General features: G+C 37.0%; 2 protein-coding genes and 1 long non-coding RNA gene across 6 annotated transcripts; 2 read left to right on the forward strand and 1 right to left on the reverse strand.

The window, feature by feature from the left end:
- The first annotated feature begins 8658 nt into the window (after positions 1–8658).
- Positions 8659–10957, forward strand: LOC123868355 (translin-associated protein X). Its single transcript, XM_045910845.1, has 5 exons — positions 8659–8779; positions 8870–9095; positions 9667–9908; positions 10209–10382; positions 10756–10957. Exons 1-5 carry the CDS (start codon positions 8767–8769, stop codon positions 10938–10940), a joined length of 840 nt encoding a protein of 279 aa, XP_045766801.1. The 5' UTR covers positions 8659–8766; the 3' UTR covers positions 10941–10957.
- A 230-nt stretch (positions 10958–11187) lies between these two features.
- LOC123868351 (aprataxin and PNK-like factor) lies at positions 11188–20164 on the reverse strand. 4 transcript variants are annotated; one of them, XM_045910841.1, is made up of 9 exons: positions 19910–20163; positions 19326–19397; positions 18182–18497; positions 17556–17932; positions 16464–16555; positions 15833–15996; positions 14773–14910; positions 12326–12333; positions 11388–11484 (listed from the first exon to the last, which is right to left on the reverse strand). In XM_045910841.1, exons 1-7 carry the CDS (start codon positions 20003–20005, stop codon positions 14783–14785), a joined length of 1245 nt encoding a protein of 414 aa, XP_045766797.1. In that variant the 5' UTR covers positions 20006–20163; the 3' UTR covers positions 11388–11484; positions 12326–12333; positions 14773–14782. The 4 variants fall into 4 exon arrangements, 3 of the variants coding, with proteins under 3 accessions (XP_045766795.1, XP_045766797.1, XP_045766796.1); XR_006796631.1 differs by lacking the exon at positions 12326–12333 and having other exon boundaries at positions 11366–11481; positions 14714–14910; XM_045910839.1 differs by lacking the exons at positions 12326–12333; positions 14773–14910 and having other exon boundaries at positions 11188–11481; positions 19910–20164.
- A 745-nt stretch (positions 20165–20909) lies between these two features.
- Positions 20910–24422, forward strand: LOC123868358. Its single transcript, XR_006796632.1, has 2 exons — positions 20910–21618; positions 24285–24422. It is a non-coding gene; the product is annotated as an uncharacterized LOC123868358 (long non-coding RNA).
- The last annotated feature ends 1859 nt before the right edge of the window (positions 24423–26281 follow it).

Consider the following 26281-nt stretch of genomic DNA (forward strand, 5'->3'; position numbering starts at 1 on the left):
TATCAATTAATTGTCAATCTTGGAAATTATTCATTGTCAAGTGCGTTCACAAGAAAGAAGGCTATTCGCGGAGGATCTATGATAATAACCCGCAACAACATTAATTACAAGGAACGAAAAGACATTCTTAATCTTTCGGTTGAACGCACTATTGAGCTGTCCTGTGTTGAGCTGGAGCGATATATTATAGTTTGCGCATACCGACCTCCTTCGGGTGACTTTTCTCTGTTTGAGGACGTCATGGAGGAGGCACTGAGGCGGATATGTAGGTCATCAAAAAAAATATTGATTTGTGGAGACTTTAATATTGATATTTTACTTCACACCTCCTTTACAGACAGATTACTTAACTTATTTAAAAGTTTTAATTTAGAAAACATTTTTGTTGAGCCCACACGTGTAACTGCAACTTCAGCTACTTGTATTGATAACATTTTTGGTGATTGTAAAATTGTTAAAAAATCCATTATCACCACTCTTAGATCCGACCACTGTGGACAAATGATATCTGTTCCCAGCTCTCAACAAAATATAACAAAAGTTATAAAGTATAGGCCAGTCACCACCAAAAAAGTAAGGCAATTCAAACTCAATATTTTATCTACTTTACCTACAATTGACCATACACAGGGTGGTCCGGATGAACTCTATAAAGCTTTTTTTAGCTGTATAAACTCCCAATTTAATTGTATTTTTAAAGTCATAGAAAAAAGATTGTTTAAAAATCTTAAATTTAGTGAGTGGGCTACTGCTGGCATTTATAAAAGTAGGAACAAGCTGTTTGACTTGTATGCAGAAAAGCAATATAATTATACTCCAACATTTGTTCAGTATGTAAGAAATTATTCAAAATTATTTAGAAATGTTTGCATACAAGCTAAGTCAATTTACATAAAACAGAAAATTATTAATTCTGATAATAAAATCAAAGCAGCTTGGGATATCATCACGGATGAAACTGGGAAACGTAAAGTGGAAAATAATAAATTGGAACTTAAAATTAACAACCATATTACTGACTCCGACTTAGAAATAGCAAACGTATTTGAGGACTTTTTTCGAAACATTCCAGTTACCACTACCAGTTCCCTTAACTCGTCGCCAGCGGAAGCCTACACTCTTCTAAGGAGCAATGTTTCTGAGTGCAGTGTATTATTTAAATTTGAACACGTTACCCCATATGATATTGTTAAAGTATTCAAATCGCTACAGTACAAAAAAACAGGAGACCTATGGGGAATTTCAGTAAAAGTAATCAGCAATATTATTGATATTGTTGCTCCATATCTTGCTCTAATCTTTAACGAGTCCGTAGATTCAGGATCCTTTCCAGATCTTATGAAATACAGTAAATTAATTCCTCTTTTTAAATCGGGTAGTAAAACTGACCCAAATAATTACAGGCCAATCTCAATTTTACCGACTTTTAGCAAGATATTTGAAAAAATTATGCTTAACCAACTGATCCAGCACTTTATTCTGAATAAATTACTTCATTCGGAGCAGTATGGTTTTACTAAAGGTCGATAAACAATCGATGCGGGCGCAATGCTTTTAAAGCATATATTCGATGCATGGGAGAACTCACAGAATGCTATTGGAATTTTCTGTGATTTGTCTAAAGCATTCGATTGCGTTGCGCATGAGACTCTCTTGACTAAATTGAACCACTATGGAATCAAAGACTCTGCGCTTAGTCTCATTGCGTCCTACCTCAGTGATCGTATACAAACTGTATGTGTAAATGATGTGAAGTCATCCGGATCAGCCTCACTAATGGGTGTTCCACAAGGCTCTATCTTAGGTCCCTTCATGTTTTTGGTATATATAAACGATTTACCATATTTCGTCCAAAATACTTGCGATATTGTACTATTTGCTGATGATACGTCATTGATTTTTAAAGTCGATAGAAATTATAATAATTTTGACGATGTAAATAGAACCATATCGCAGGTTACTCATTGGTTTACTGTTAATAATTTGCTTTTAAATGCAAAGAAAACTAAGTGTGTCGAATTCGCATTGCCCAATACTAATACGGCAAATGATTTTAATTTAATGGTAAATAATGATATGTTGAAAGTAGAAGAAACTACCGTGTTCCTGGGGATAACTTTAGATGCAAAGCTTCAATGGAACGCCCATATATCAACACTTGCTGGTAAACTCAGCTCTGCTGCTTACGCTGTTAGAAGGATTCGACAGATAACTGATGTGGAAACTGCAAAAATTGTATATTTTGCCTATTTTCACAGTATTATGTCTTACGGAATCTTACTATGGGGTAAAGCGGCAGATATTGGAAAAAATTTCGTATTACAAAAAAGGGCAATACGCGCAATCTATAATTTAAAACCGCGCAATTCCCTACGAGAGAAATTTAAGGAAATAGGTATTCTTACAGTAGCTTCTCAATATATTTACGCTAATATAACTATTGTACGACAAAACATTCATAGTTACAAAAAAATCGGTGATTTCCACGACCGGCAAACTAGAAACCGTGATAGGCTCGCATATCCTACGCTCCGCCTCAGGAAAGTTGGAAAATCGTTTGTGGGAATGAGTGTAATATTTTATAATAAAATTCCACAATCAATTTTAGACTTGCCTTTACACAAGTTTAAAAAATCTATTAAAAGTATGCTCCTGAAAAAAGCTTATTATACAATCGAAGATTATGTAAATGACAAAAAAGCTTGGATTTGATTCGCTCCAGCAATACACGGCGCTGCAATTGCTTACGTATACAGTATGGCATATTATTGTAAATTGTACATTTGAAAAGAGCAACCGCCGAGTTTCTTGCTGGTTCTTCTCGGTAGGAACAGCATTCCGAACCAGTGGTAGATTATTTTGACGATTCAAAAGCACTTGTAAAAGTCTAATTGAATAAAAATAATTTGAATTTGAATTTGAAAAATGCTTATGTGTATTGGTTTTGAGTTATTAATTTTAAAGTGGTACTCGTAAAGGGGTCTTTTCCACTTTAAAAATTAATAGAAAAATTAAACAATGTATTTACTTAATTTTTTTTTCTTGATGGTACATATCCTCGTTATATACTGTTGTGTTTGTTTGTCCTTCTTTCACGCCCTAACTAGGCAACCAATTGACTTGATTCTTGGCATTTAAGGCTATCCTTGCCAACGATCCCCCGTCGATTTCCTACGTATGATATTATTGTTCTCATCTCTATCTGCCCTGGTTCGTGCATTCTCGGTTCCTAGATCGGTACATTTGTGATAACCAAATTTCAAATTGCTGTGATTGGCTGAATTTACCATGTTCTTGCTGCGACAGTGAGTTTGAGCCACTAGCGGAACAATGTTAGCCGGTCAGAAATGATTGCAATTAGTCAACCTGTTTGACGTCCGTGTTCTGTTTTCGATTACAAAAAAGAAAAAATTGTTGTTGCAATCATCAATTTTAGCAAATAGTGAAAGAGAGTCGGCCAATCAGAGGTCACAACTACCGTCACACTTTCTGTCACACTATGGCAGTAGGCATACCGAGTAATGAAAACAATTTTTCATTCTGTCTAGGTCGAAGTAGGGTTGCCACCTGGCTCTTTTTGATTTACAGGCTACCACCATCAAAAATACGGGGTTTAGATTTGAAGAAATTTGAAATTTTGAAGTATTTGAAGAATATATATATAGGCGGTGGTTCTCTCTGAAATGCATGGAAAGCCTATTTAGATATTTCAGTTTATTTATAAGTTTTGTATTTTTTCTCTGTATGTTGCCGTATCTTGATTGGTGAACTGTGTTTGCAATGTGGTTTTAAATAAAAGATTTATTTATTTAAATAGCTTTTAAAAACTCTTAGTGTTGTAAAGCAAAATGTTATACATTTCATGCATACAATCTTCTCATTTCAACTTAAAATTACATTTAATTTGTAATTCCACCTTCACAGTATCAATACTATGGCCGTAGCCAGGAATCGATTGCGGGAGAGGTTTTATTAGGGCCGGAACTGAATCCTGTCATGAGGAAAAAAACATTCGCCCAACTTTATGGGCTAATTACCTGGTTAGTGGAATTTCGCCTTTCAATTTGACAGTGAGATAAAATACAACAATAAAAAAGCGCGAGCGCAGTGAGCGTAAGTGTTTTTGGTTCAATACAGAAAAAATTAAAGTGAAAGGGAAACGAGTGTAGCCATAGCAAGATTTTATTTTTAAAGCTTCCTATCCATACTAATATTACGAATACGACAGTATATCTATTTGCCTATCTATTTGTTACCCTTTCACGGCCCATCTTCTTTACCAAAATTTTGGTACTTACTATTCAGAGGTAACTTGCATCCCAGACATTTTTTTTAGGCGGCTTTTTAGCCCGGAAAATCCCCCACGGAATTTTTAAAAATCTAAATTCATGCAAACGAAATTGCGGGGTTTACACCAAGTAATAGAAATTCAAAGCGCGAGTGAAGTGAGCGCGAAATGTTTGATATATTTCCAAAAAAAAATTGGTAAGCAAATGCAAGAAATAGTGTAAGTATTATTTTAGGCTTAGGTTTTTGACGGCTTCCCAGGCGCAGTCGCCATTTCGAAATTTCTGGTCTGGTGGGAGGCTTCGGTCATGGCTAGTTATATGGTTAGTATGGCCCTAACGGCCAAGAAATTAGACTGCATCATCACTTACCACTAGAAAAGATTAAAGTCACGGGCTAACTTGTATAAAAAAAGGCTTACATCCTCAAACCAAGCCCCGCCGCCTTGGCTACGACCATGATCAATATCGAGTGGGTTTCGGCTACGCATTGCCGCAAAAGGAAAATATTCTTTCTACTGGACATAACGTCAGTGTTGGATTTCGCCAGCCAGCTCCTGCTGAATTTGTAAAAAACCGGCCAAGTGCAAGTCAGACCCACGCACCGAGGGTTCCGTATTCGGGTATTTTTTCCGACATTTTACTCGAGAAATCAAAAACTGTTATGCATTAAAAAAATATGCATAAAAATAAATAAAAATCTGTTTTAGAATGAACAGGTAAAGCCCTTTCATATGATAACCCACTTGATATATCTAGTTATCTTACTTTGAAAATTGAAAATACTAATATTTGTTCATGAACACATGACAGACGGATAGAAGGACAAATGGACAGACGAACAGACGGAAAGACTGACAGACTGACAGACAACGAAGTGATCCTATAAGAGTTCTTTTTTGCTTTTGAGTTACGGAACCCTAAAAATATTTAGTTTTATTTGCCCCGTATTTTATTTTCATAATTACAGGTTTCTGTGTCCTGAAATACGGGGTAACCAGTAAAATACGGGGCCTCTGGCAACCCTATTCGGAAAACACTGTCACATTCAAGTTAATGTCAAATATTTTGTTTTCAATTACAGAAAGCTGCATCAATCATTATTACAATATTTTCTTTGTTGTGATTGGCTGAATTTTAGAGTTTCAGCCAATAAAGAGACTATTTGCCAACTAAACGTCATAACAATATAAATGCCAGAAAGTTTAACCAAATAAAACAAACTTAATGAGAACCTAGTGAGAATGCAAACGGCACACAATTTATAATACATATTATGTTAGTCGTATATAATAGATATTATAGTAGTCGTTCACTTTGGTAATAGTCAGATTGTCATCAGTTAAATTGATATTGGTTGATGTATCGTAAATTATTGTTTCGGTGACAAATATTTTTATTATCTATTTATCTTTGAACAGAATGGAATAGAATGAAATGGAATGGAATACAATGATAAATTTTTATTCCTGTAAACTTTTAGGTAAACTTCAAAGTGTTTTTGGATGGTCAGAAAAATTTACCACTGGTTCGGAATGCCGATCCTACGTTTTCTAGGGTTTCGTACCTCAAAATGAAAAACGGAACTCTTATAGGATCACTTTGTTGTCTATCTCTCTGTCTGTCGTGTGTGTCAAGAAAACCTCTAGGGTACTTCCCGTTGACTCAAAACCATGAAATTTGGCAGGTAACCTAACTGCGTAATTTTGGGTAGTTTTTTTAATCGATAAAGAAAGTTTGCGACATTGTTCAATAAAAAATTTGGATTCCAACTCCTCAACCCTGATGTTGCAGGGGACCTGACTACTAAAGCTAATGGGATTTAAAAAGTGTCGATTATTAATTGATATTGAAGGTATCTATACCAAGTAAACACTTTGTCGTTGACCTCAACCCTGATGCTGTAAGAAATTGCATTCCTAAATCCTGGTGATCCCTCGGGATTTGAAAAGGATCATCCGTTTAAATATTCTTACGTGATACAGAAACAAGTTGCATCCCGGGGACGGGCTATTACGGAGAGGCAACTTTTGTTCTGGGAAATGAAAGGATCGGGATTTTTAAAAACCTAAATCCACGCGAGCGAAGCTGCGGGCATTAGCTAGTTGTAAATATATTGAGAAGCTACTATAAGATAATAGATAAGGTACTTATTTCCTTATATTTTTATTGTATGGCAGCGCGCGGTTTTAAATTATAAATTGCACGTCCTGTCCTTTTCTGTAATACATTTTTTTCTCAATATCTACCGCTTTATCTCATAGCAAGAGTCCGTAAGACATAATACAGTGAAAATAAGCAAAATATACAATTTTTGCAGTTTCCACGTCAGTACCTGTCGAATTTTTCTAACAGTGTAAGCAGCAGAGCTGAGTTTACCATCAAGTGTTGATATGTGGGTGTTCCATAGAAGCTTTGCATCTAACATTATACCGAGAAACACGGGGTTCTCCTTTATTTTCAACATATGATTATTTATCAATGAATTTATGTCATTTAAGGTCCTGGTATTGGGCAGTGTGAATTCAACACACTTAGATTTCTTTGCATTTGGAAGTAAATTGTTAGCAATAAATCAGAGAGTGACCTGTGATATGGCATTACATATAGTATACATTGTCAAAAATTATAATATTAAAGCTGTGCGTATTGCGTGAGGAATAGGTTGCAAGAGAGTTGCAACTTGCAGGGTTTGATGCATGCGCTATTGCCAGCAAACATGAGACATATTTTTATCTACAGGCAACGTCTGAGTAGGTAACGCATACGTCTAACGCAAGTTGAAATGTACCAGTGTATTTAGTTAGACCTATCGACAAGTTTGGAGTTGGGTGCAGTCTAAATGTGGCCCGTGTGTTTAGACTGTCAGTTTCTGTCAGTTTCACGTGTCGTCCCCCGCACTTCACCACCCCGCTTGCACAAATCGAGACAGCACGAAATTTTCAAGATTTCTGGGTGTAATTTCTGGTTTTCGTAGTTCCCACATAATTATAACAATATAAAATATATAACGATAATTTTTTTACTACATAATATTCATTAAATTTTCTAGGTCTGTGGTTTTTCCAAATTTCATTAAATTGCTTCGTTGTCTAGAAAAACGAGCACAAAGTTGGGCCTTTTTTTAAAGAAAAATACAAATCTTTGAGCCCCTGTAATTTTAAAACTACATATTTTTAGAAAAATCTAAAACACCACAGACACAGATATTAGTTTCTAGACTATGTCTGCAAAATTTCATGGACTTTGGTTGCTTAATATTCAAATGAAATGGGAACTACGATTGTATGGAGTAAGTGACGGAGAGAGCTCTGTTAAAGATAGTTGAAAGAACGTATTAGTAGATATTTATTGGACTAATGATTGGAAATAATTGCTTCATTTATTTATTTTATGGATAAGCCTTTAGCTTCTCCAGCTCTTGATACTTCGGTAAGTAGTTGTTGCAGCCCGGTGGCGGAATTAGCAGTTAGTACTGTATCGTCGGCATATCCGATGTTGTACACGTATACCTACTCCGTTTATATTAATTCTTTGTTGGATAGAACTAGTCTTGCCTAAAGTCTATTCAAAAATCAAAATCGATCGGTTCAGCCGAGGCTCAGGTTAGAACCCAGAGCCGTAAACAATTTTGTCTTGTCTATGCATGGGAGTGCAACTTCAGAACATTAAAAAATCGCTGGACTTCGTCTGTGGTGGCGTTTGCTGGCGCGAGTGTTGTGACTTTTTGGAGTGTTTTTTTTTGTTAAAACTGACTGGAAAGCGCTCTAAGGGGGTGCCGTGCGTATGTCGGTGAGCGCCGGCACAGACGGGGTCCATACTTGCATAGTTTAGCTAACTTGTTACAAATAACTACAAACTTGACATTGGCTAATCATTGTAAAAGCCAGACGAGAAAGAAAAAAAAAATCGCTTGTGGTGCCATCTATATAAGAGCACGGCTTAACAAATAAATATAATATATAATTTATATTTTTAAACATGTTTTAAACAAACGTTAATGGAATTAATAATGTTTGTTTAAAACATGTTCAAAAATCTTCAAACAATATAATATATGCTAGTACCTACATTGAAATAGCATTTAAATTTTCGCGCTTTCGCACGCCTAGCGCGCTATTAGTGCCCTCTAGATGAGAGCACGCGCGTAACTTTGGAAAAATAAATCTGGAGTTGCACAAAATATAATAAGTAGATAATCTATGTGTCTATGGCTCTTTGGAAAAAACCACATCCTACACTATGGTAAAAATCCATCCGGATTACTGGTCTGTGGAAAGAGTATGTAGAAAAATAATAGTTATCTGTGGGAGAAAAAATGGTTGCTGAGTGAAGAGAACGTAGTGATTATATTCTCTTTGGCTGAGAGATGCCAGAGCCGTAAAACCACCAGATAATAAAAAAAAACTGAGTAATGCTAAGTGATGATAATATTATTTAAATTCTAACAAAATATAAAAATTTGAAAAATCGCATCATAATGTCGGGACGAGGTAAAAAGTCCTACATGTCTAAATATATAACATCTTAATATGACTTTTTATCGTAGACATTTACTCAAAAAAAAGGTAATTTTTCCTCAGGTAAATATCGTGGCAACCGGCATAGGAATAACCATCAAACGTTATCCACGGTAGCGAAGGAAGTGGCTACGTCCTTGCCGGCAGACAGCCCCGTGCTGGCGATGTTCAAGGACGCAGCTTTAAAGCTCAATGACCGTCAAGATAGACACGAGAGGCTGGTCAAGTTGTCTAGAGACATCACTATTGAGAGCAAGAGAATCATCTTCCTCTTGCACTCTGCTATCACGTATGTATAGTTATCACAGATTTGTCTCGGGATGCGCAGCGACCATACTCATAGTAGAAACAAATTCTCTCTTTTCACATTAATATAGATATCTACAATGACTGGTTTTTCTAACCTGAGGAATTTTTGCTTTTTACTACTTATTCTGCATTACAATCCTCTCTGATAATAATCATAGTGGTACCTAGTGTTATTGGGATAGGTAGACACCTATTAAATCCTACTTATATCTCAGCCTACATCTTAAATCTCATACAAATCTAGTGAGAGTATGATTTAGGTGCCTAGTTACTCTTAGGTTTAACAATAATAATTATCGTTATCAGATGATAGTGATAATAACCAGAACCATACTCTCTGTGAAAAAGAGGAAACAATAAAAGACTTCATTTAGATATTCTACATTAATATGTTTGGCATTTTTGTAGGTAGCTTTAATTTTTACGTTTATGTAATCAATTATCACCACTACTTCATTGTATTGCAAAGTCAGCAATTGACAATCAGATATAGTACAAAAGTACTCAATTTGAATAAGTGATTTAACTTTGACTTTGATAATTTTTTCCAGTGAAGAATCTACAGAAAAGGCAGTAAAAGAAGCAAATGAGAGACTGCAAAAGCTAATCGCTGGACCAATCAAAAGCATTGGCCTGGAATTGGAAAACCATCCAGCGTATTTGTATTCCAGAGCAGTGACTGCTGGTTTCCAGGAATTTATTGAGGCTAGAACTTTCTGTTCTTTAATGGAGAGCAAAGTTATTATCTCGTATCCTGAAGTGCAGAAGGAATTTCAGTATGAAGTTAAAGAAGGTAAGAATTTATCATCTACCCACCACCGGCCCACTACTGAGGACAGGTCTCCTCTCAGAATTAGTTTATTAGATTGGCAGACTTAGCACCTTTGAGAACATTATGGACTCCTCACAATGTTTTCCTTCACCATTAAAGCAAGCAATATTTTAATTGCTTAAAACACACATAACTCTTGAATAAGTTAAAGCTGTGTCCCGGATATAACCACAACCTCTCGAATAGAAGACCTATGTCTTAACCACTAGAACTAGATTGTCACCAATTGATGCGTCAAAAACTATTCTATTATGATTTTAGGTGAATCTGAGAGGATAGTGGTGACTTTCCTACCACAGACAGACTACATTCTTGGCTTGGCGGACTTGACTGGAGAACTGATGAGGAAGGCTATCAACAGCATATCCAGTGGTGATAGCCAAGAGTGCTTCCATGCTTGTCAGGTTGTGAGGGAGCTGTATACTGGATCTCTAGGTACGAATTATAATTATTTCTCTAATCAGACTGTACAGTTGTGAGCCAGATCTAGTTAGGGTTCTATACATGAGGAGTGCCTACGGGACCCTATTAATAAGCCTCCGCTGTCCATCTGTCTAACAGGGCCGTATTTCATGACTACTATGGCCTCAACAGATTTTAAACCCCTATTTTTCCCCCTTTAGGGGTTGAATTTTTAAAAATCTTAAGCGGATTCCACATCTTTGATTGCCTGGAAGAGATCACTAGGCCACCAAATTGTTTCTGCCTATATTTTTGTTTTGCTATGTATGTGTTTTTGTGTACTAATTTTGTGGTGTACAATAAAAGTATATTCATTCATTCATATTTAGATTTTTGTTTTTTCCAGGATTGTTCGGCATGGGCAAAGAACTAGCGCGCAAGATGACTGTAACGAGAAACAATGTGGGTAAAGTGGAGGCCGCTGTGTACGCGCTGCGCGTGCGCGGCGGCGAGGCGCCCCCCTTGCTGCTGCTGCCCGCCAAGCCGGAGTGGGAGGCCGACCCCCGCGACGACGACGAGGGGTACTACTGAATAAACGTTGTGTTATATCCCGTGTTTCATTTGTACATCAACAACGCGGGTAAAGAGGAGGCTACGGTATACTCGGTGGTGAGGAGCTAGAGGCCTAATGTCCACAAGACAATCTGTTGCACGTGGCGACACTCGTGTGGCATGGCATGGACTTCAAGCCTGGCCTTGTTTCTTACGATTGTTATGTATTTCTTCTGTTATTGTTGGCATTGCGGGATACTCGTGTGTTTCAGTTATTTTAGTAAACCATTTTTAAAACCTTCAGTTTATTTAAAAAAAGTACATTTATTTTTCATTGATACAACAACAAAAGTAGTCTTAGTCTACAAATAATCTTCGGAGTATTCCTGGCTGGGCGCAGTGCCGGGTGTCCACTCGTCCGACTCGTCGGTGGCGTAGGGGTCGGGCTCCTCGTCGGTGTCGCTGCAGGGCTGCGGCCGCGCAATGGCCTTGCGAGCCCGCTTGCCGGCCACGACCAAGCCCTGAGCTGGAGAGTCGTCGGAGTCGCTACTGACTCTTCTATCGCGCTTTTTCTTCTGACCTGTTAGCATTGATATAAATGACTCATTACCCGGCTGAGTTTGTTGTGGGCTCTTCTCAGACTTGGGCGCGTTTGGAACCCTCGTAGCTTTAGTTTTAAGTTTACCTACGTAAATAATTATCACCACTATATCGTACAAATATAACAATACTGATCATCAAAACGAGTACAATACCTACTTTAAAAAAAATGATTTTGACTATTGACAAGATATGGTCGTGCAAACAAATTTTTCACCGTTCAATCACTAAATAAATCCGTGTAATCTCTCAAACACTCATGAACTCGGCATTTTAGCAATTCAAAGCAACGTCTGCTCGCGTTTGAAGGCGTCACAGTTCGCTTCGGTGCTCCTTATACATTTTAGCACCGAGGAATTGGTGCCATTTTGATTGTTCAATGGCCGGGTCCATACGGAGTATATAAGTCTGCCTGTTAGACATAAACCCAGCTGGCAGATTTCGGAAAACCAGCATCAATCTTTTTTTTTTGTTTGGTACAAGTTAACCCTTGACTGCACTCTCACCTGGTAGTAAGTGATGATGCAGTTTAAGATGGAAGCGGGCTAACCTGGAAGGGGTATCACAGTTTTTATTAAACTCATACCTCATTGGTTTCTACACACAAAAAAACTAGCAATCACACCTGGTGGTAGGTCAGTGATGATACAGTCTAAGATGGAAGCGGCCTAACTTGGAAAGGATAATACTTATGGCAGTTTTTTCAAACCCTTTGGTTTTTACACAGCGGATCGCTTACTCGCTTGGCGGGACGGCTTTGCCGTTAGGGTGGTAACTAACCACAGCCGAAGCCTCCCACCAGACCAGACCAGAGATTTAGAAATTATAAAATAACAAATCCCTCTGCCGGAAATCGAACCCGGGACCTCCCACTAAGAGTGGTCCTCTTAGTGGGAGGTCCTGGGTCCTGCGCCAGGGAGGGTCGTGCTAGTCTCAATTATTGTGATTGGCAGAATTCATAGTATTTTTAACAGCTGTGATAGCCTAGTGGTGAGGACGTCTGCCTCCTATTTGGAGGCCGGGGATTCCTTAGTACAATAACTATTCACTCAGCTATACATACTTTTCTGACCTTTTTTACAATAAAATTGATTCTGTGGGTTCCTGACACCCATCTGCTTTACATAAATACACAATTAATCAATAAAAATATTACAATTAAACAACACTAAAAAATATTCAGTTTTATTGTTTGCTTATCGTAAAACTCCTAATATTTAACAAAATTAATATTTAAAGGCTTCCTGCATGATTGCTCGAATAGACACATCTCTCATCTCTGTGTAAAGAGTAGAGCTGTAGCGAACCGTATGTATTAGAGCTGTAGCGAACCGTATGTATTCGTTACTGAGTAACGGGTGCGCCATCTAGTACCGAGTACCGAAACATTACTCACAAATGCATCTCGTTACTCGCATTTTGCGTCGTATGGCCGTTCCTATACCGTTTCGGTTCACGCAAGTACCGTAGATGCGTGCATTGAAATGTTTGTTGACCGTATGTTTTACGCGTAGGCGCGCTCTCTCGGTGAATTTAAAAACGTACGTTACAAAGACCGATGTTTGTTTAGTTTATTGTTAAAATTTTAAAAACGTACGATTCTGTTATGGTATCGTTCAAATAACCACATGAGCTTAATAATGAGACAGTTATTTCGAAATTGTAGACAGACACTAATTTTATTTATTTAGTATAGATATTTAACATAAGCTCAAACTCAAGGTAATTTTTTTTAAATATTTTAGTAGATTCCGTCAACAGTTCACTTGTAGTTCTACACTTATTAAATCAAACTAAATTGAGAATAACTTAAACACACGTCTGGTTCAAAATACGGAAAAATGAGAAAATGCACCTTATGCAGCTTTGTATGTAATGTAGACCTAAGTATGTTTTCTACAAATTACGAATGTTGCGACACGGACGCCGCGACATCATACTGTCGTACGCAATACGACTCGATTCGTTCATCTTACGTGGTATCAAAAGTAACGAGTAACGATACGAAAGTAACGAGTACTAATTGTTATAGTAACGAATGCATACGGGTACGCTCGTTTTCGTTACTTTTGCACCTCTAGTATGTATTCGTTACTGAGTAACGGGTGCGCCATCTAGTACCGAGTACCGAATCGTTACTCACAAATGCATCTCGTTACTCGCACTTTTCGTCGTATGACCGTTCCTATGGTTCCTACACTGTTTCGGTTCACGCAAGTACCGTAGATACGTGTATTGAAACGTTTGCTAACCGTATGTTTTACGCGTAGGCGCGCTCATTCGGTGAATTTAAAAACGTACGTTACAAAGGCCGATGTTTGCTTAGTTTATTGTTAAAATTTTAAAAACGTATGATTCTGTTATGGTATCGTTCAAATAACCATATGAGCTTAATATTGAGACAGTTATTTGGAAATTACAGACAGATACTCTAATTTTATGTAATAGTATAGATATTTAACATAAGCTCAAGCTCAAGGTTAAAATTTTTAATATTTTAGTAGATTCCGTCAACAGTTCATTTGTAGTTCTACACTTATTAAATCAAACTAAATTGAGAATAACTTAAACACACGTCTGGTTCAAAATACGGAAAAGTGAGAAATTGCACCTTACGCAGCTTTGTATGCAATGTAGACCTAAGTATGTTTTCTACAAATTACGAATGTTGCGACGCCGCGACATCATACTGTCGTACGCAATACGACTCGATTCGTTCATCTTACGTGGTATCAAAAGTAACGAGTAACGATACGAAAGTAACGAGTACTAATTGTTATAGTAACGAATGCATACGGGTACGCTCGTTTTCGTTACTTTTACACCTCTAGTAAAGAGTTAAATTCCATAAAGTAGAAGTATAAATGGAGAGTTTACTTTCAATACTTAAAGCAAATACCTACTTAAAGCTATCTCACTTTGACTGACAAATTAGAGCGAGAGATCGGACCCTAGTGGAGTGCGATCTCTCGCTCTCGCTCGTCAGTTGAAATGGGATAGCGATAAGTAGATTTTGCTTCACGAGTAAGCAATTCAGCAGGGCGATTCAGAATACTCGATTCGATAAGTTATCGTACGATAACATGTATTTTTCAATTGAAAACACATCTTATCGTACGATAACTTACCGTATCGAGTGTTCTGAATCGCCCTACAGGTATTGTTCGCGACAGGTTGAGATGGCAATTTTCTAGTGAGGTGACATCACATACCGGGTAATCGATATCAATCATTTTTGCTATCGTTCTGGTTACACCCTGTATATTATAGAAGATTCATGATTAAAACTCGTAATCAAAGTCGACGCTGTCGCCGTCCGAGTCCTCAACCTGGAAGCGGTCGTCGTAGAAGTTGACCGAGTGCGCGTTGATGTAGAACACGTTGCCGTGACGCTGCACCACTTGCATACCTGCAGCACGACAACACACTGCGTCAGACTATTGCCACTTGTTTAAAAGCTACTTGAGAGTAGTTCAGGTGATTTTTCGGACAGAAATAACGTTTGTCGTACTCAAAATGACAGCAAAACAAAATAGCTTTTTTGAAACCGTCATTTTTATGGTTCTCAAAAGGAAAAACGGAACCCTTATAGGATCTTTGCTGTCTGTTTGCCCGTCTGTCCGTCCGTCGTGTCTGTCAAGAAAACTATAGGGTACTTCCCATTGACCTAGAATTATGAAATTTGGTAGGTAGGTAGGTCTTATTGCACAAGTTAAGAGAAAAATTAGAAAACTGAATTTATGGTTACATCACAAAAAAAATTGTTTCAATTTTCAAAGTAAGATAACTCTATCAAGTGGGGTATCATATGAAATTCTTTACCTGTAAATTCTAAAACAGATTTTTATGCATAATAGTTTTTGATTTATCATGTACAATATCGGGAAAAAAACTCGAGTACGGAACCTTCGGTGCACGAGTCTGGCTCGCACTTGGCAGGTTTTTATAGCACTGAGTTAGCGCCATAGATTAAAAAGTGTATTTTTTACTAGGAAAACGAGTAGTTTTTTTTTCCTCTCGTCTGGCTTTACACTGATTAGCCAATGTCAAGTTTCTAGTTATTTACAAGTTAGGGAAACTATATGTATAAGTATGGACTTCGTCTGTGCCGGCGCCCGCCGACATACGTGCGGCGCCCCTTTAGAGCGCTTCCCAGTCAGTTCCACCATGGTTCCACCACCAATAAACTTCTAACAAAAAAAAACACTCCAAAAAGGCACAACACGCGCGCCAGCAAACGCCACCACAAACAAAGTCCAACGAGTTGCGACATGGTGGTTTGCCCAAATCATAGACTAAGGATTAAAACGCAAGCCTGGCGCAGGTCTCACCTGGTCTGGGGGGCGGCACCTTCCCCGGCGGGTGGTCGTGGTCGCGCCAGTGGCGGGGGTCGGTCTTCCCGCACGACGCGCCGTAGGGACAGATGCCGCGCTCGCCGGGGCCCCAGTCCGAGTCCCGCGGGTGGCTGAACTGAGATAGATGTTGGGGGTTCTTTCTGTGTGACAAATAGACAAACATAATATTATATTCAAGATTCATTTATTCAATCAAATTTATTATTTTGCCACAAATATCACTAGTATAATATAAACAATCAGAAAGGTAAATTTTTAGGGTTCCCTACCTCAAAAGGAAAAACCGAACCCTTATAGGATCACTTTGTTGTCTATCTGTCTGTCAAGAAAACCTATAGGGTACTTCCTGCTGACCTAGGTCCTAGAATCATGAAATTTGGCATGTAAGTAGGTCTTATATCACAAGTAAAGGAGAAAATCCGAAAACCGTGAATTTGTGGTTATATCACAAAAAAAAATTAAAATATGTTCATGAAAAAATAATACGAATACGGAACCCTGGGTGCGCGAGTCTGACTCGTACTTGGCCGGTTTTTTTCATGACATCCGTTTTGAAATTTCCTTCAGACTCAAAATGTAGGTATCATTCATGATGACTATGAGTTACCTGTAACAGTTGGCGCCGTACATGCACCTTTCGCGCAGGGGCTGATTGTTGTTAGGCGCGTTGTTGGCGCACGCCGCACCGTCCTTTGCTGGCTGTAATTGACAAAACTTATACTTATTGTCCACTCATAGTGGCGCAGTGAGCAATGGATAAGGCTATGTTAGGAGTTTCTCAGGAATAAAATGACGAGATCCGCAGGAGAACCAAGGGTACTGACATATCCCAAAGCTGAAGTGGCAGTGGCCATGCATGTTGTAGAGTGGAGCCGCGTATAAGCAAGCGTAGTGTGGGACGCCCTCCAGCAACTATGGACCGACGATATAAAGCGGCTGGTGGGAAGTGGCTGGATGAGGAAGGCTGAAGATCGGGTGTGGTGGCGCTCTTTAAAGAAGGCCTATGTCCACAGTGGACATAGGCACATGTCATACAGTGGACGTCCACAGGTTGATGATTATTTTTGAACTAAAATTGGGATCTTCTGTGAATGTCTAAGTCTATTGATTGTATAGATCATAAAACTATGACATCAAATCATTACACTTGATCTTATTGCCATGTATCTTAACGACTCAAAGGGAAGATGCATAAATAATATTAAGTAGCAAAGGTCATCCACTTTAATGGATGTTCCACAGGGCTCAATATTGGGCTCTTTTTTATTTTTAGCGTATATAAATGATTTGCCATACCATGTCAGCAATATTTGCGACTGTTTGCGGATGATGATTATCATCGATTATGAAAATTGGCAAAAATAACAACGATTTTGACTTTTAAACTTAAAATGTTAGTTTAAAGTCAAAATTGCAGATGAAGTAGTGGGATTCATATAGTACAAATAAATACCTACTGTTTTTAGTACTGACAACTGGATAGTTAATTTTATATTGCTAAATAATACTGCTACTCATTAATTATTTAATTTTAAAAAACAATTTTTTTATATCTCTTACTCTTGTTACAATGCCATATGAGTAGCCTCTGACATATATTTCAGAATAAATAATAATATAATTACTCAATGCCCCATAAATGGACAAAGCCCCTGGCAATCTTGAAGAATTTGCTAATGTTTAAGAGATTTCATATTACCACTTGATTTAAACTGGGTCCCGGCTTCACATCCTCAGTATTTTCACTTTTTACTTCAACAGGTTCAGTTTTGATTTTTTTCACATCACTGTTGTCTGGACTGTGGCTCCTTTTACTTGAATTGCTTTCATCATTTGATGGAGCATTTGTTTCATTTTCTAAATTTGGTTCATTTTGCACAATTGGTTCACTTTGTACATTGGGTTCATTTTGCAAATCTGCTTCATTCTCTACATTTGGTTCATTTTGTTCATTTAATTGACCTTCCTTATTTGTATTAACTTCACTTAGTTCAATCGTTTTCTCTGATATTTGATTTGAATTTGTTATTTCGGGATCATTGTTCAGTTCTTGTGTTGGATCATTATTTCCAGTTGCTGTAAATAATACAAAATGTTAATAAATCAGCATAAAATTTTTATTAAGACGAATCAAATTTACTATTGTAGCTTACTGTTTTATGTAACACTCTGATTTTACAACATCAAAAAAAACTGATAGATGTTTGCTGATTGATGCTGAAATTTAATTTTCAATATTTGAAATTCTTAATGTTTATTAAAAATATGTAAGAAATAATATAATGTATATGACTTTTGAAGGTCAAAATCAAAAATAATGCTTACCTATCAAAGGCTCTAATTTAGCTATTTCATTATCAAAACCATCATCAGAATTATGAAAATCGCTAGTTTCTGTTTGGTTCACATCACCCTGGGTAGTTTTATCACACTCATTGTTACTGACACCATATTCTTCTGTATTTCTCTCAGTGTCAACATTATTAGCTTCGAGACCAGAACAGAATATCACTTCATACCAAAATGTGTCTGGTAATAAACCAAATTTATCTCCATTACATAGAGTTATTGTATTGTTCTGTCTTAGTACCTCCATGTTAGTTACACCCTTTTTTATGAAGAAACAGGGGTTTTGATGCAACTGCAAAACATTTAATAAACATATTCAATGTTATTTAAATAATACAACTTTTTAAATTAAGTAATTAAATATAAAAATTTAAGTAAAATATAGCAAAAATGAAAAATTAATGGAATTTCAAAGTTGTGCTTGCCAGAATAATTTTGTTTTGAATTGAGAACCTCCTCGTTTTTAGAAGTCCGTTAGAAATAAGTAACTAGTAGTAATACAATTAGAAACAGTGTGAGATCTTACATGCATCTTAGAAACCATTGAAGGATTGAGTTATTTGTGGTACTAAGTAAAAAAAAGCATGGAAACAATCAGCAAATAAATCATCATCATCACCATCTCAAGTCATTGCTGGCCCACTACTGAGCATGGGGATCTATACTAATAAATAAAATTGGAGTGTCTGTCTGCAATTTCGAAATAACTACCTCATATTAAGCTCATATGGTTATTTGAACGATACCAACACTGAATCACACGTTTTTAAAATTTTTGTCTGTCTGTCCGTCCGTCCATCCGTCTGTCTGTCAGTGGTGTCTGTTTTTACGTGGTACAGAAACACGTTGCATCCCGGGAACAGGCTATTACAGATAGGCTACTTTTGTCCTGGGAAATCAAAAGTTCCCACAGGATTTCAGACCCTAAATTCACGCGGGCGAAGCTGCGGGCAACAGCTAGTCTTAGAATAAGGGTTTAGACCATAGTCCATCACTTTAGCCAAGTTACACTATGTTTTAGTCATTATAACCAATACTTACATCAATTAATGTTATAGTTAATGATTTTGATTGTACCTCTTTAATAAATAATTCAGTGTGAGTAAATATGTATTCTTACCGCTGTTATAGTTAATGAATCAATACTGACACTCAACTTCCCATGTTGACGTGATATCCTTTTATCGTCACACTGTAATATGAAAATAGTTCTCTTTTATTTACCGTTTTGCATATGATCACACTAATATTATAATCACACTAATATTATAAAGGTGAAAGTTTGTGTGTGTGTGTGTGTGTGTGTTCGCGTGCGCGTGCGTGTGCGTGTTGTGTGTGCGTGCGTGTATGTGTGTGTGTGTATATTTGTTACTCCTTCACGCAAAAACTACTGGAGGGATTGGGCTGAAATTTAGAATGGAGATAGATTATACTCTGGATTAGCACATAGGCTACTTTTTATCCCGGAAAATCAAAGAGTTCCCACGGGATTTTTAAAAACTACATCCACGCGAACGAAGTCGCGGGCATCAGCTAGTTATTAATATTTTTCTACAAAATATAAGTGACCGACACATCACGTTGACGAAAGTTGGTACAGGGACAGTTTTGCATCCCAGCCCGGGAACATAGGCTACTTTTTGTCATGTTATTGGCCTTATAAAACATAGTATAATTATGTACACATACTTAATAATAACTCACTTCAAGTAATTTGCCTCGTCCAAAAACATGTTCACCGAGGGGCAGTTGAATCTTACATGGATCCACGGCATCCGTTCGTACTAACTTTATAGTCATTTTGAGCCTTTTACTTTACTAAGTCAGCTTTAGCATTGCTATTAGCTTTATTTATCAAATATTTACAATAACAACAGGAACACAACAGGAATAACGTTTTTTAGGTAGAAAAACCCCAGAAAAATGACGTCATGTTATGATCATCAAAGACAAAGAGTAATTTATAGTTACAGATACAAAGTATATTGAATATATTACAGACCAGGTGCAGCCACAGAATGGCTCTGCTCTGTAGGTACCCGTATATTCAGTGAAGGGACTTCGTCTGTGGTGGCGTTTGCTGGCGCGCGTGTTATGACTTTTTGGGGTGTTTTTTTTGTTAAAACTGACTGGAAAGCGCTCTGAGGGGGTGCCGTGCGTATGTCGGCGAGCGCCGGCACAGACGGGGTCCATACTTGTATAGTTTAGCTAACTTGTTACAAAAATAACTACAAACTTGACATTGGCTAATCATTGTAAAAGCCAGACGAGAGAGAGAAAAAAAAAAAAAAAATATTCAGTGAAGGTACTCTGTGGCTCTGGCTTTTGTCTTTGGTTTTCAGTTTTCTTTTCCTGTGTTCCAGGGCCGGCTATCCTACGGTATTTCAAATATGCTTAGGTACATTGCAAGTACATGTCTTCTATCTCACATAATTAGTATGGGTAGACATTAAGCTTCTCGCTTCACTACCACAGCTATATTTTACGCACACGTTTGAAATTTTTTATTACTATATGTATTATAGTTATATGGAATGGTCGCATGAGGAGTGTGACCAGCTAAGGGTTTTACCCTAAAGGTGGAAGAAAAACGAGCTTAGATTTTTATAGAAAAAAGTATAATGTTTTATTGGATTTAACTTTAAATTTCATGTTGCCAAAATTAAAGGTTTTTAAGAATCATAGAGCAAATTTAAGTAAAATAATATATTTAGGTTTGAAATTACAGTGATATAACATGATAACCATTTTTTGAATAAAGTAATATAAAACAGAGTAGCAGTAACATACAAAGTATAAAAATGTTCAATGTCGTTCATTGGATTTCTCATTTCAATAGGTACGATTAAAAATCTGAATTTGGGGGAAATAAAATCAAATGTCGACAACACTGTTGATAAAACAAAAATCAATAAAAATGGCGTAACGTAGAAATCAATAAAATACGAAAACTTTTTAGCCAATTTAAATCACTGTTTCATATGTTTTTCTTAGAAATTCATCGTCTTTTTTTCTTAAATTGAGTATACTTGTTTTGTATACACTCGTATAAAGAATCAGTGAGCGCTAATAACCATAACCGCGATTGAGAAATGTATTCCTTGGTTTGGACTTGCATTTTGCGTTTTCACGAAGATCAAAGGAAAGGTGGCCCACATCTAGCGAATGCCGAAGATGCACCAAACATCTTCTGGGGGTTCTGGGGACTTCTGGGGGTGTTCTTACTGTGAAGGCGATAAGGGCATGTAAAACAACCTCCAAGTGCAAGCTGCTGGAAAAACTACCTCAGGAGAGTGGCTGGACGAGAACGACTGGATGGAAAAGGCTAAAGGGACTCTCATACATGCATGCAGTATCATAACTATATAAGACTGCAATTACGGAGGTGGAAAGCATAGTTTTGTCATCACAGAGTAAGTATTACTAGATGATGCCCGCGACTTTGTTCGCGTGACTTAGATTTTTTAAATCCCATGGGAACTCTTTCATTTTCTGGGATGAAAATTAGTATCCTATGTCTCCTCCAGGATGCAAGCTATTTCAGTGCCAAATAGATGATGCCTGTGACTTCATCCACGTGGAATTAGATTTTTAAGAACTCTTTCATTTCATGGAACAAGAAATAGCCTGCATCCATCTCCGAGATGCAAGCTATCACCACAAAATTTCGTCAAAATTGGTTCAATGGATAGGCTGTAAAAAGTTACAGTTACACTTTCACGTTCATAATATTGGTATGGATTAATTTCAGATGAATTTCTTCATTAAACATGCCAAATCCAAATATATCCATTATACCAAATAAACAGGGATATTCTCACTGATGAGTGGCTAAAAATGTTCATTATGTTGTTCATTGTGAAGTGTGAACTCTTTAATACACTTGAAAGAAGAAAGAAAGAAAACTTTTTTTATTTGATCACATTACAATACAATATATCTTAAAACTAATTGAATGAATATCTACATAATAATATTATACTTATAAGTTAACATATACTAAAATTAAAATGTCCCATGTGACCAAATATAGGTCTCCCACTCAGCATAATGCTGCAGCAAGCTGCAGCGCTGGTTTTCAGTGGGAGCCTTAAAGAGTGAGGTCACGGACTACAAGTTACCTAATTTAAATATAAAATAATTATAATATAATAAAAAAAAAAAAAACAAAGCAAAAAGACTAACGATATAAAAATTAAGGTACAAAGACAAGCAAGAAAAATAATGAATGCAATCTAAGATTATAATCTAATAAATTATAAAGTGCGGCTTAAGTGCTGTAATGCTGTAACGATACTGTGCTGATTGATCCAAATAGTAAATATTTAATATAATAATTAATTTTAATTTGTAATTTTTTGTTGCAAAAGAAGATATGTTTTCAGTTTAGTTTTAAAAATTCCAAGGGACATAGGCAATTTTAACGGTGGTGGTAAATCGTTCCAGCACTTAGTAGCCGCAAATTTAAAACTTCCCTTAAATGCCGCTGTTTTATGCTTTGGTGTAGACAGTAGGAGATAGGAATTACGTGTAATGCGTGCTGACTTATCACCAAACCACATTAGTTTATTACGCAGGTATTCTGGAATTCCGTGCTTAAGTACCCCAAACAGTAGAGTAGCAAGGTGTAACTTCCTCCGTGCTTCCATCTTCAGGAGATTTGCCTCGTTAATGTAGGAAGTGACATGCGTGCGTGGTGGGATATTAAAGCAATACCTAGCACAGGCGTTTTGGACGCGTTGAATAACTTTTTTAGTCCTACTTAAGAGACGAGGCCCATATACCGTGTCAGCATAATTTAGTCTTGACAGAACGAGTGATTCGCATAACCGTATTCTTAACTTTAAACTAATATAGGGCCTCATTTTATAAAGCAGCTTAAGGCGATATAAGCTATTGCGGACGGCGTTAAGGATGTGAGTCTCAAAGTGCAGTGCGGTGTCAAAGACTACTCCCAAATTTCGTGCTTCCTCTATCTTTTCAATGATATTATTATTGATTTTTATTGTGGGATTAAGCATGTTTAATTTAGCAACAACACTTTTGGAACCCACCATCATACATTGTGATTTACTAGGATTTAGTACCAAGCAGTTCCTTTTTGACCATAGATGTATTTGCTCTAGATCAAAGTTAATTTTTGATTCAGCTGCCGCTGTGTCCAGGGGATCAAAAGAGATGTACAGTTGTGTATCATCAGCATAAAGATGGTATAGGCAATGATTAATGCAACTTTTAATGTCAGCAGTATAAATTGCAAACAGCAAAGGTCCAAGAATAGATCCTTGAGGAACTCCTCTGGTCACAGGAGATGGGTCAGAGGTTGAGATTGTGCTGTCGTTGTTCGTGACTTCAACAAACTGCGCTCTATCACTTAGGTAGCTATCAAACCATTTCACTGTTAAGATGTCAAACCCATAGTAAGACAGCTTGGACAGAAGAAGAGTTGTATTTAGGGAATCAAAGGCTCTTGAGAAGTCTAAAAGAACAAGCAAAGTACCCTTACCCTGATCCTGTGCAGTCAAGATATCATCTACTACGGTTGCAAGAGCGGTAGTTGTGCTATGTCCTTTTCTAAAACCTGACTGAAAAGTTGGTAGTATCTTATTTTCTTCCACGTAATTTGTTACCTGATGAGCCACAACCTTTTCTAAAATTTTTGAGATGCAAGGCAGGATACTGATGGGTCTCAAGTCTTTAAAATTGAGGGGATTATTACATTTTGGCAATGGTTTTATTTTAGCAATCTTCCACGCATCAGGAAATGTAGACGTAGATATAGATTTATTGACTATCGCGGTGATAACACTTCAAAGCTTCCTATAAAATAAACACTTCGATACTCATGACTTTGTTTCGGTTTTTCAAAATTCCTATCTATGAGATGGATACTCTTTAATTTTCTAGGATAAAAAGCATGGCTCTTAAAATGCCTATCTGTGTCTCCAGATGCAAGCTGTTTCCCTGTGGGATTTCTCCAAATCTGGTTCTTTTGTTGAGCTAAAAAAGAAAATTTACTCTATTTATGAATGATAATATAATTTACCATTTACTTTATGTTTCTGCCTTAACTTTCCAGAATAAGGAGTTGGTCATCTGAATTGGTGTTTACACTGGGAACACAGTGAAATCCTGCACCTGAGGTGCTGTGTGAGAAGCTACAAAACTGAAAAAGAAACATGTTGGAACTATACCAGGCATTCCTGAACAAATTGAGGCAAGTAAAACAGTGGTTTATTAAATATCATACTATATATCTATACATATAAAAATCACTGACTGACTGACTTACCAATGCACAGCTCAAACTACTTGACGGATGGGGCTGAATTTTGGTATGCAAATAGTCATTACGGTAGACGTAGCTAAGAAGGGATTTTTGAAAATTCAACCCATAAGGGGTTTGAAATTTGTATAGTCCACACGGAAGGTGGAGAACCGTGTTTGGTGGCCCACTCTTGGAAAGGCCTATGCCCAGCAGTGAACGCATACAGGCTGATGGAATTGAATGTCATAGACTAAGGATTAAATACACAAACTTGGCTGATTTCTGTTTTTATACAATGTGCAGACTATATTCATACACCTCATATTAAGAATCTGTACTACTTATTTTACATTCACTATACAAGCTTACACCCGTCATTTTGTCTGTAGAAAAACAATAATGGCTTTATTTAGACTTTATTTAATTTTCCAGTATATGTATATAGTATGGTATCCATCTTCAGGATGCAAGCTATCTTTCTGGTAAACATCTAAATTGGTTTTATTGTTAAGCTATGAAAAAGTGACATGCACAGGTAGCTAATTACAATTTTAGTAAAGATCTCTAACTTTTTGAAAATAAAATATAGCCTATGTCACTCATGAATTGCTCAGCTTTCTACTGGTCTAAGAATTTAAAAAATCGGTTCAGCAGTTTCAGATGTCAGATGCACATGAAGATCTTTTTTATTAACCCCCGACCCAAAAAGAGGGGTGTTATAAGTTTGACGTGTGTATCTGTATATCTGTCTGTGGCATCGTAGCGCCTAAACGAATGAACCGATTTTAATTTAGTTTTTTTTGTTTGAAAGGTGGCTTGATCGAGAGTGTTCTTAGCTATAATCTAAAAAAATTGGTTCAGCCGTTTAAGAGTTATGAGCTCTTTTCTAGTTTTCTTGTAGAAAAGAAGGTTACATAACCGTTAGGTTCATAATATTATGTCAATTGACAAATGTCAAGCCGTCAAGATGGACGTTGCCTTGATACATAATTATTTATTTGAAAATGATGTTTTGGAAAACTCTGATACTTTGGATCGTCGGGGGTGTTATAAATTTTTAATTTACACTTGTTTATTTGTTTTTTATAGCAATTCCATAAATACTGTCCTTAAATCTAACATCCATTCTAATATTATAATTGCGAAAGTGTGTCTGTCTGTCTGTCTATCTGTCTGTCTGTCTGTCTGTCTGTCTGCTACTTTTTCACGGCCCAACAGTTTAACCGATTCTGACGAAATTTGGTATAGGGTTAGCTTATATCCCGGGGACGGACACAGGCTACTTTTTATCCCGGAAAATCAAAGAGTTCCCACGGGATTCTTAAAAACCTATCCGCTGTACGATTTGTATGAAATTTGGTACTAAGGTAGCTTGCGTCCCTGTAATTGACATAGGCAACTTTTTATCCCGGAAAATCAACCAGTTCCCACGGGATCTTTAAAAACCTAAATCCACGCGGACGAAGTCGCGGGCATCCTCTAGTTTGGAACAAAATACTATGATTGTACATGGTAGTATTATAGATACCCAGTTTTGGGTGTTGCAATTTGGTCTATGCAGCGGGCCCTAGCAGGGAGACCCATATTTTTATTTATATTATATTTAAGTCGTTAAGAAGATCATTTATGGCATACATAGGCTGCACTAAAAGTATCGGGAATGGAATATTTCCACCGTCCCTGTCATATTAAAATCTTTTTAATTGAAAACTCTTTGGTTTTAAAAATCGAATACCATTTATTTATTTAAAAAAAGATTCTCGGTCTTGTCACAAGGTCTTTTCAAACTTGTTTAGTCGTTGAGAAAA

This window comes from Maniola jurtina, chromosome 9, assembly GCF_905333055.1.
Source record: "Maniola jurtina chromosome 9, ilManJurt1.1, whole genome shotgun sequence".
Classification (NCBI taxonomy): domain Eukaryota; kingdom Metazoa; phylum Arthropoda; class Insecta; order Lepidoptera; family Nymphalidae; genus Maniola; species Maniola jurtina.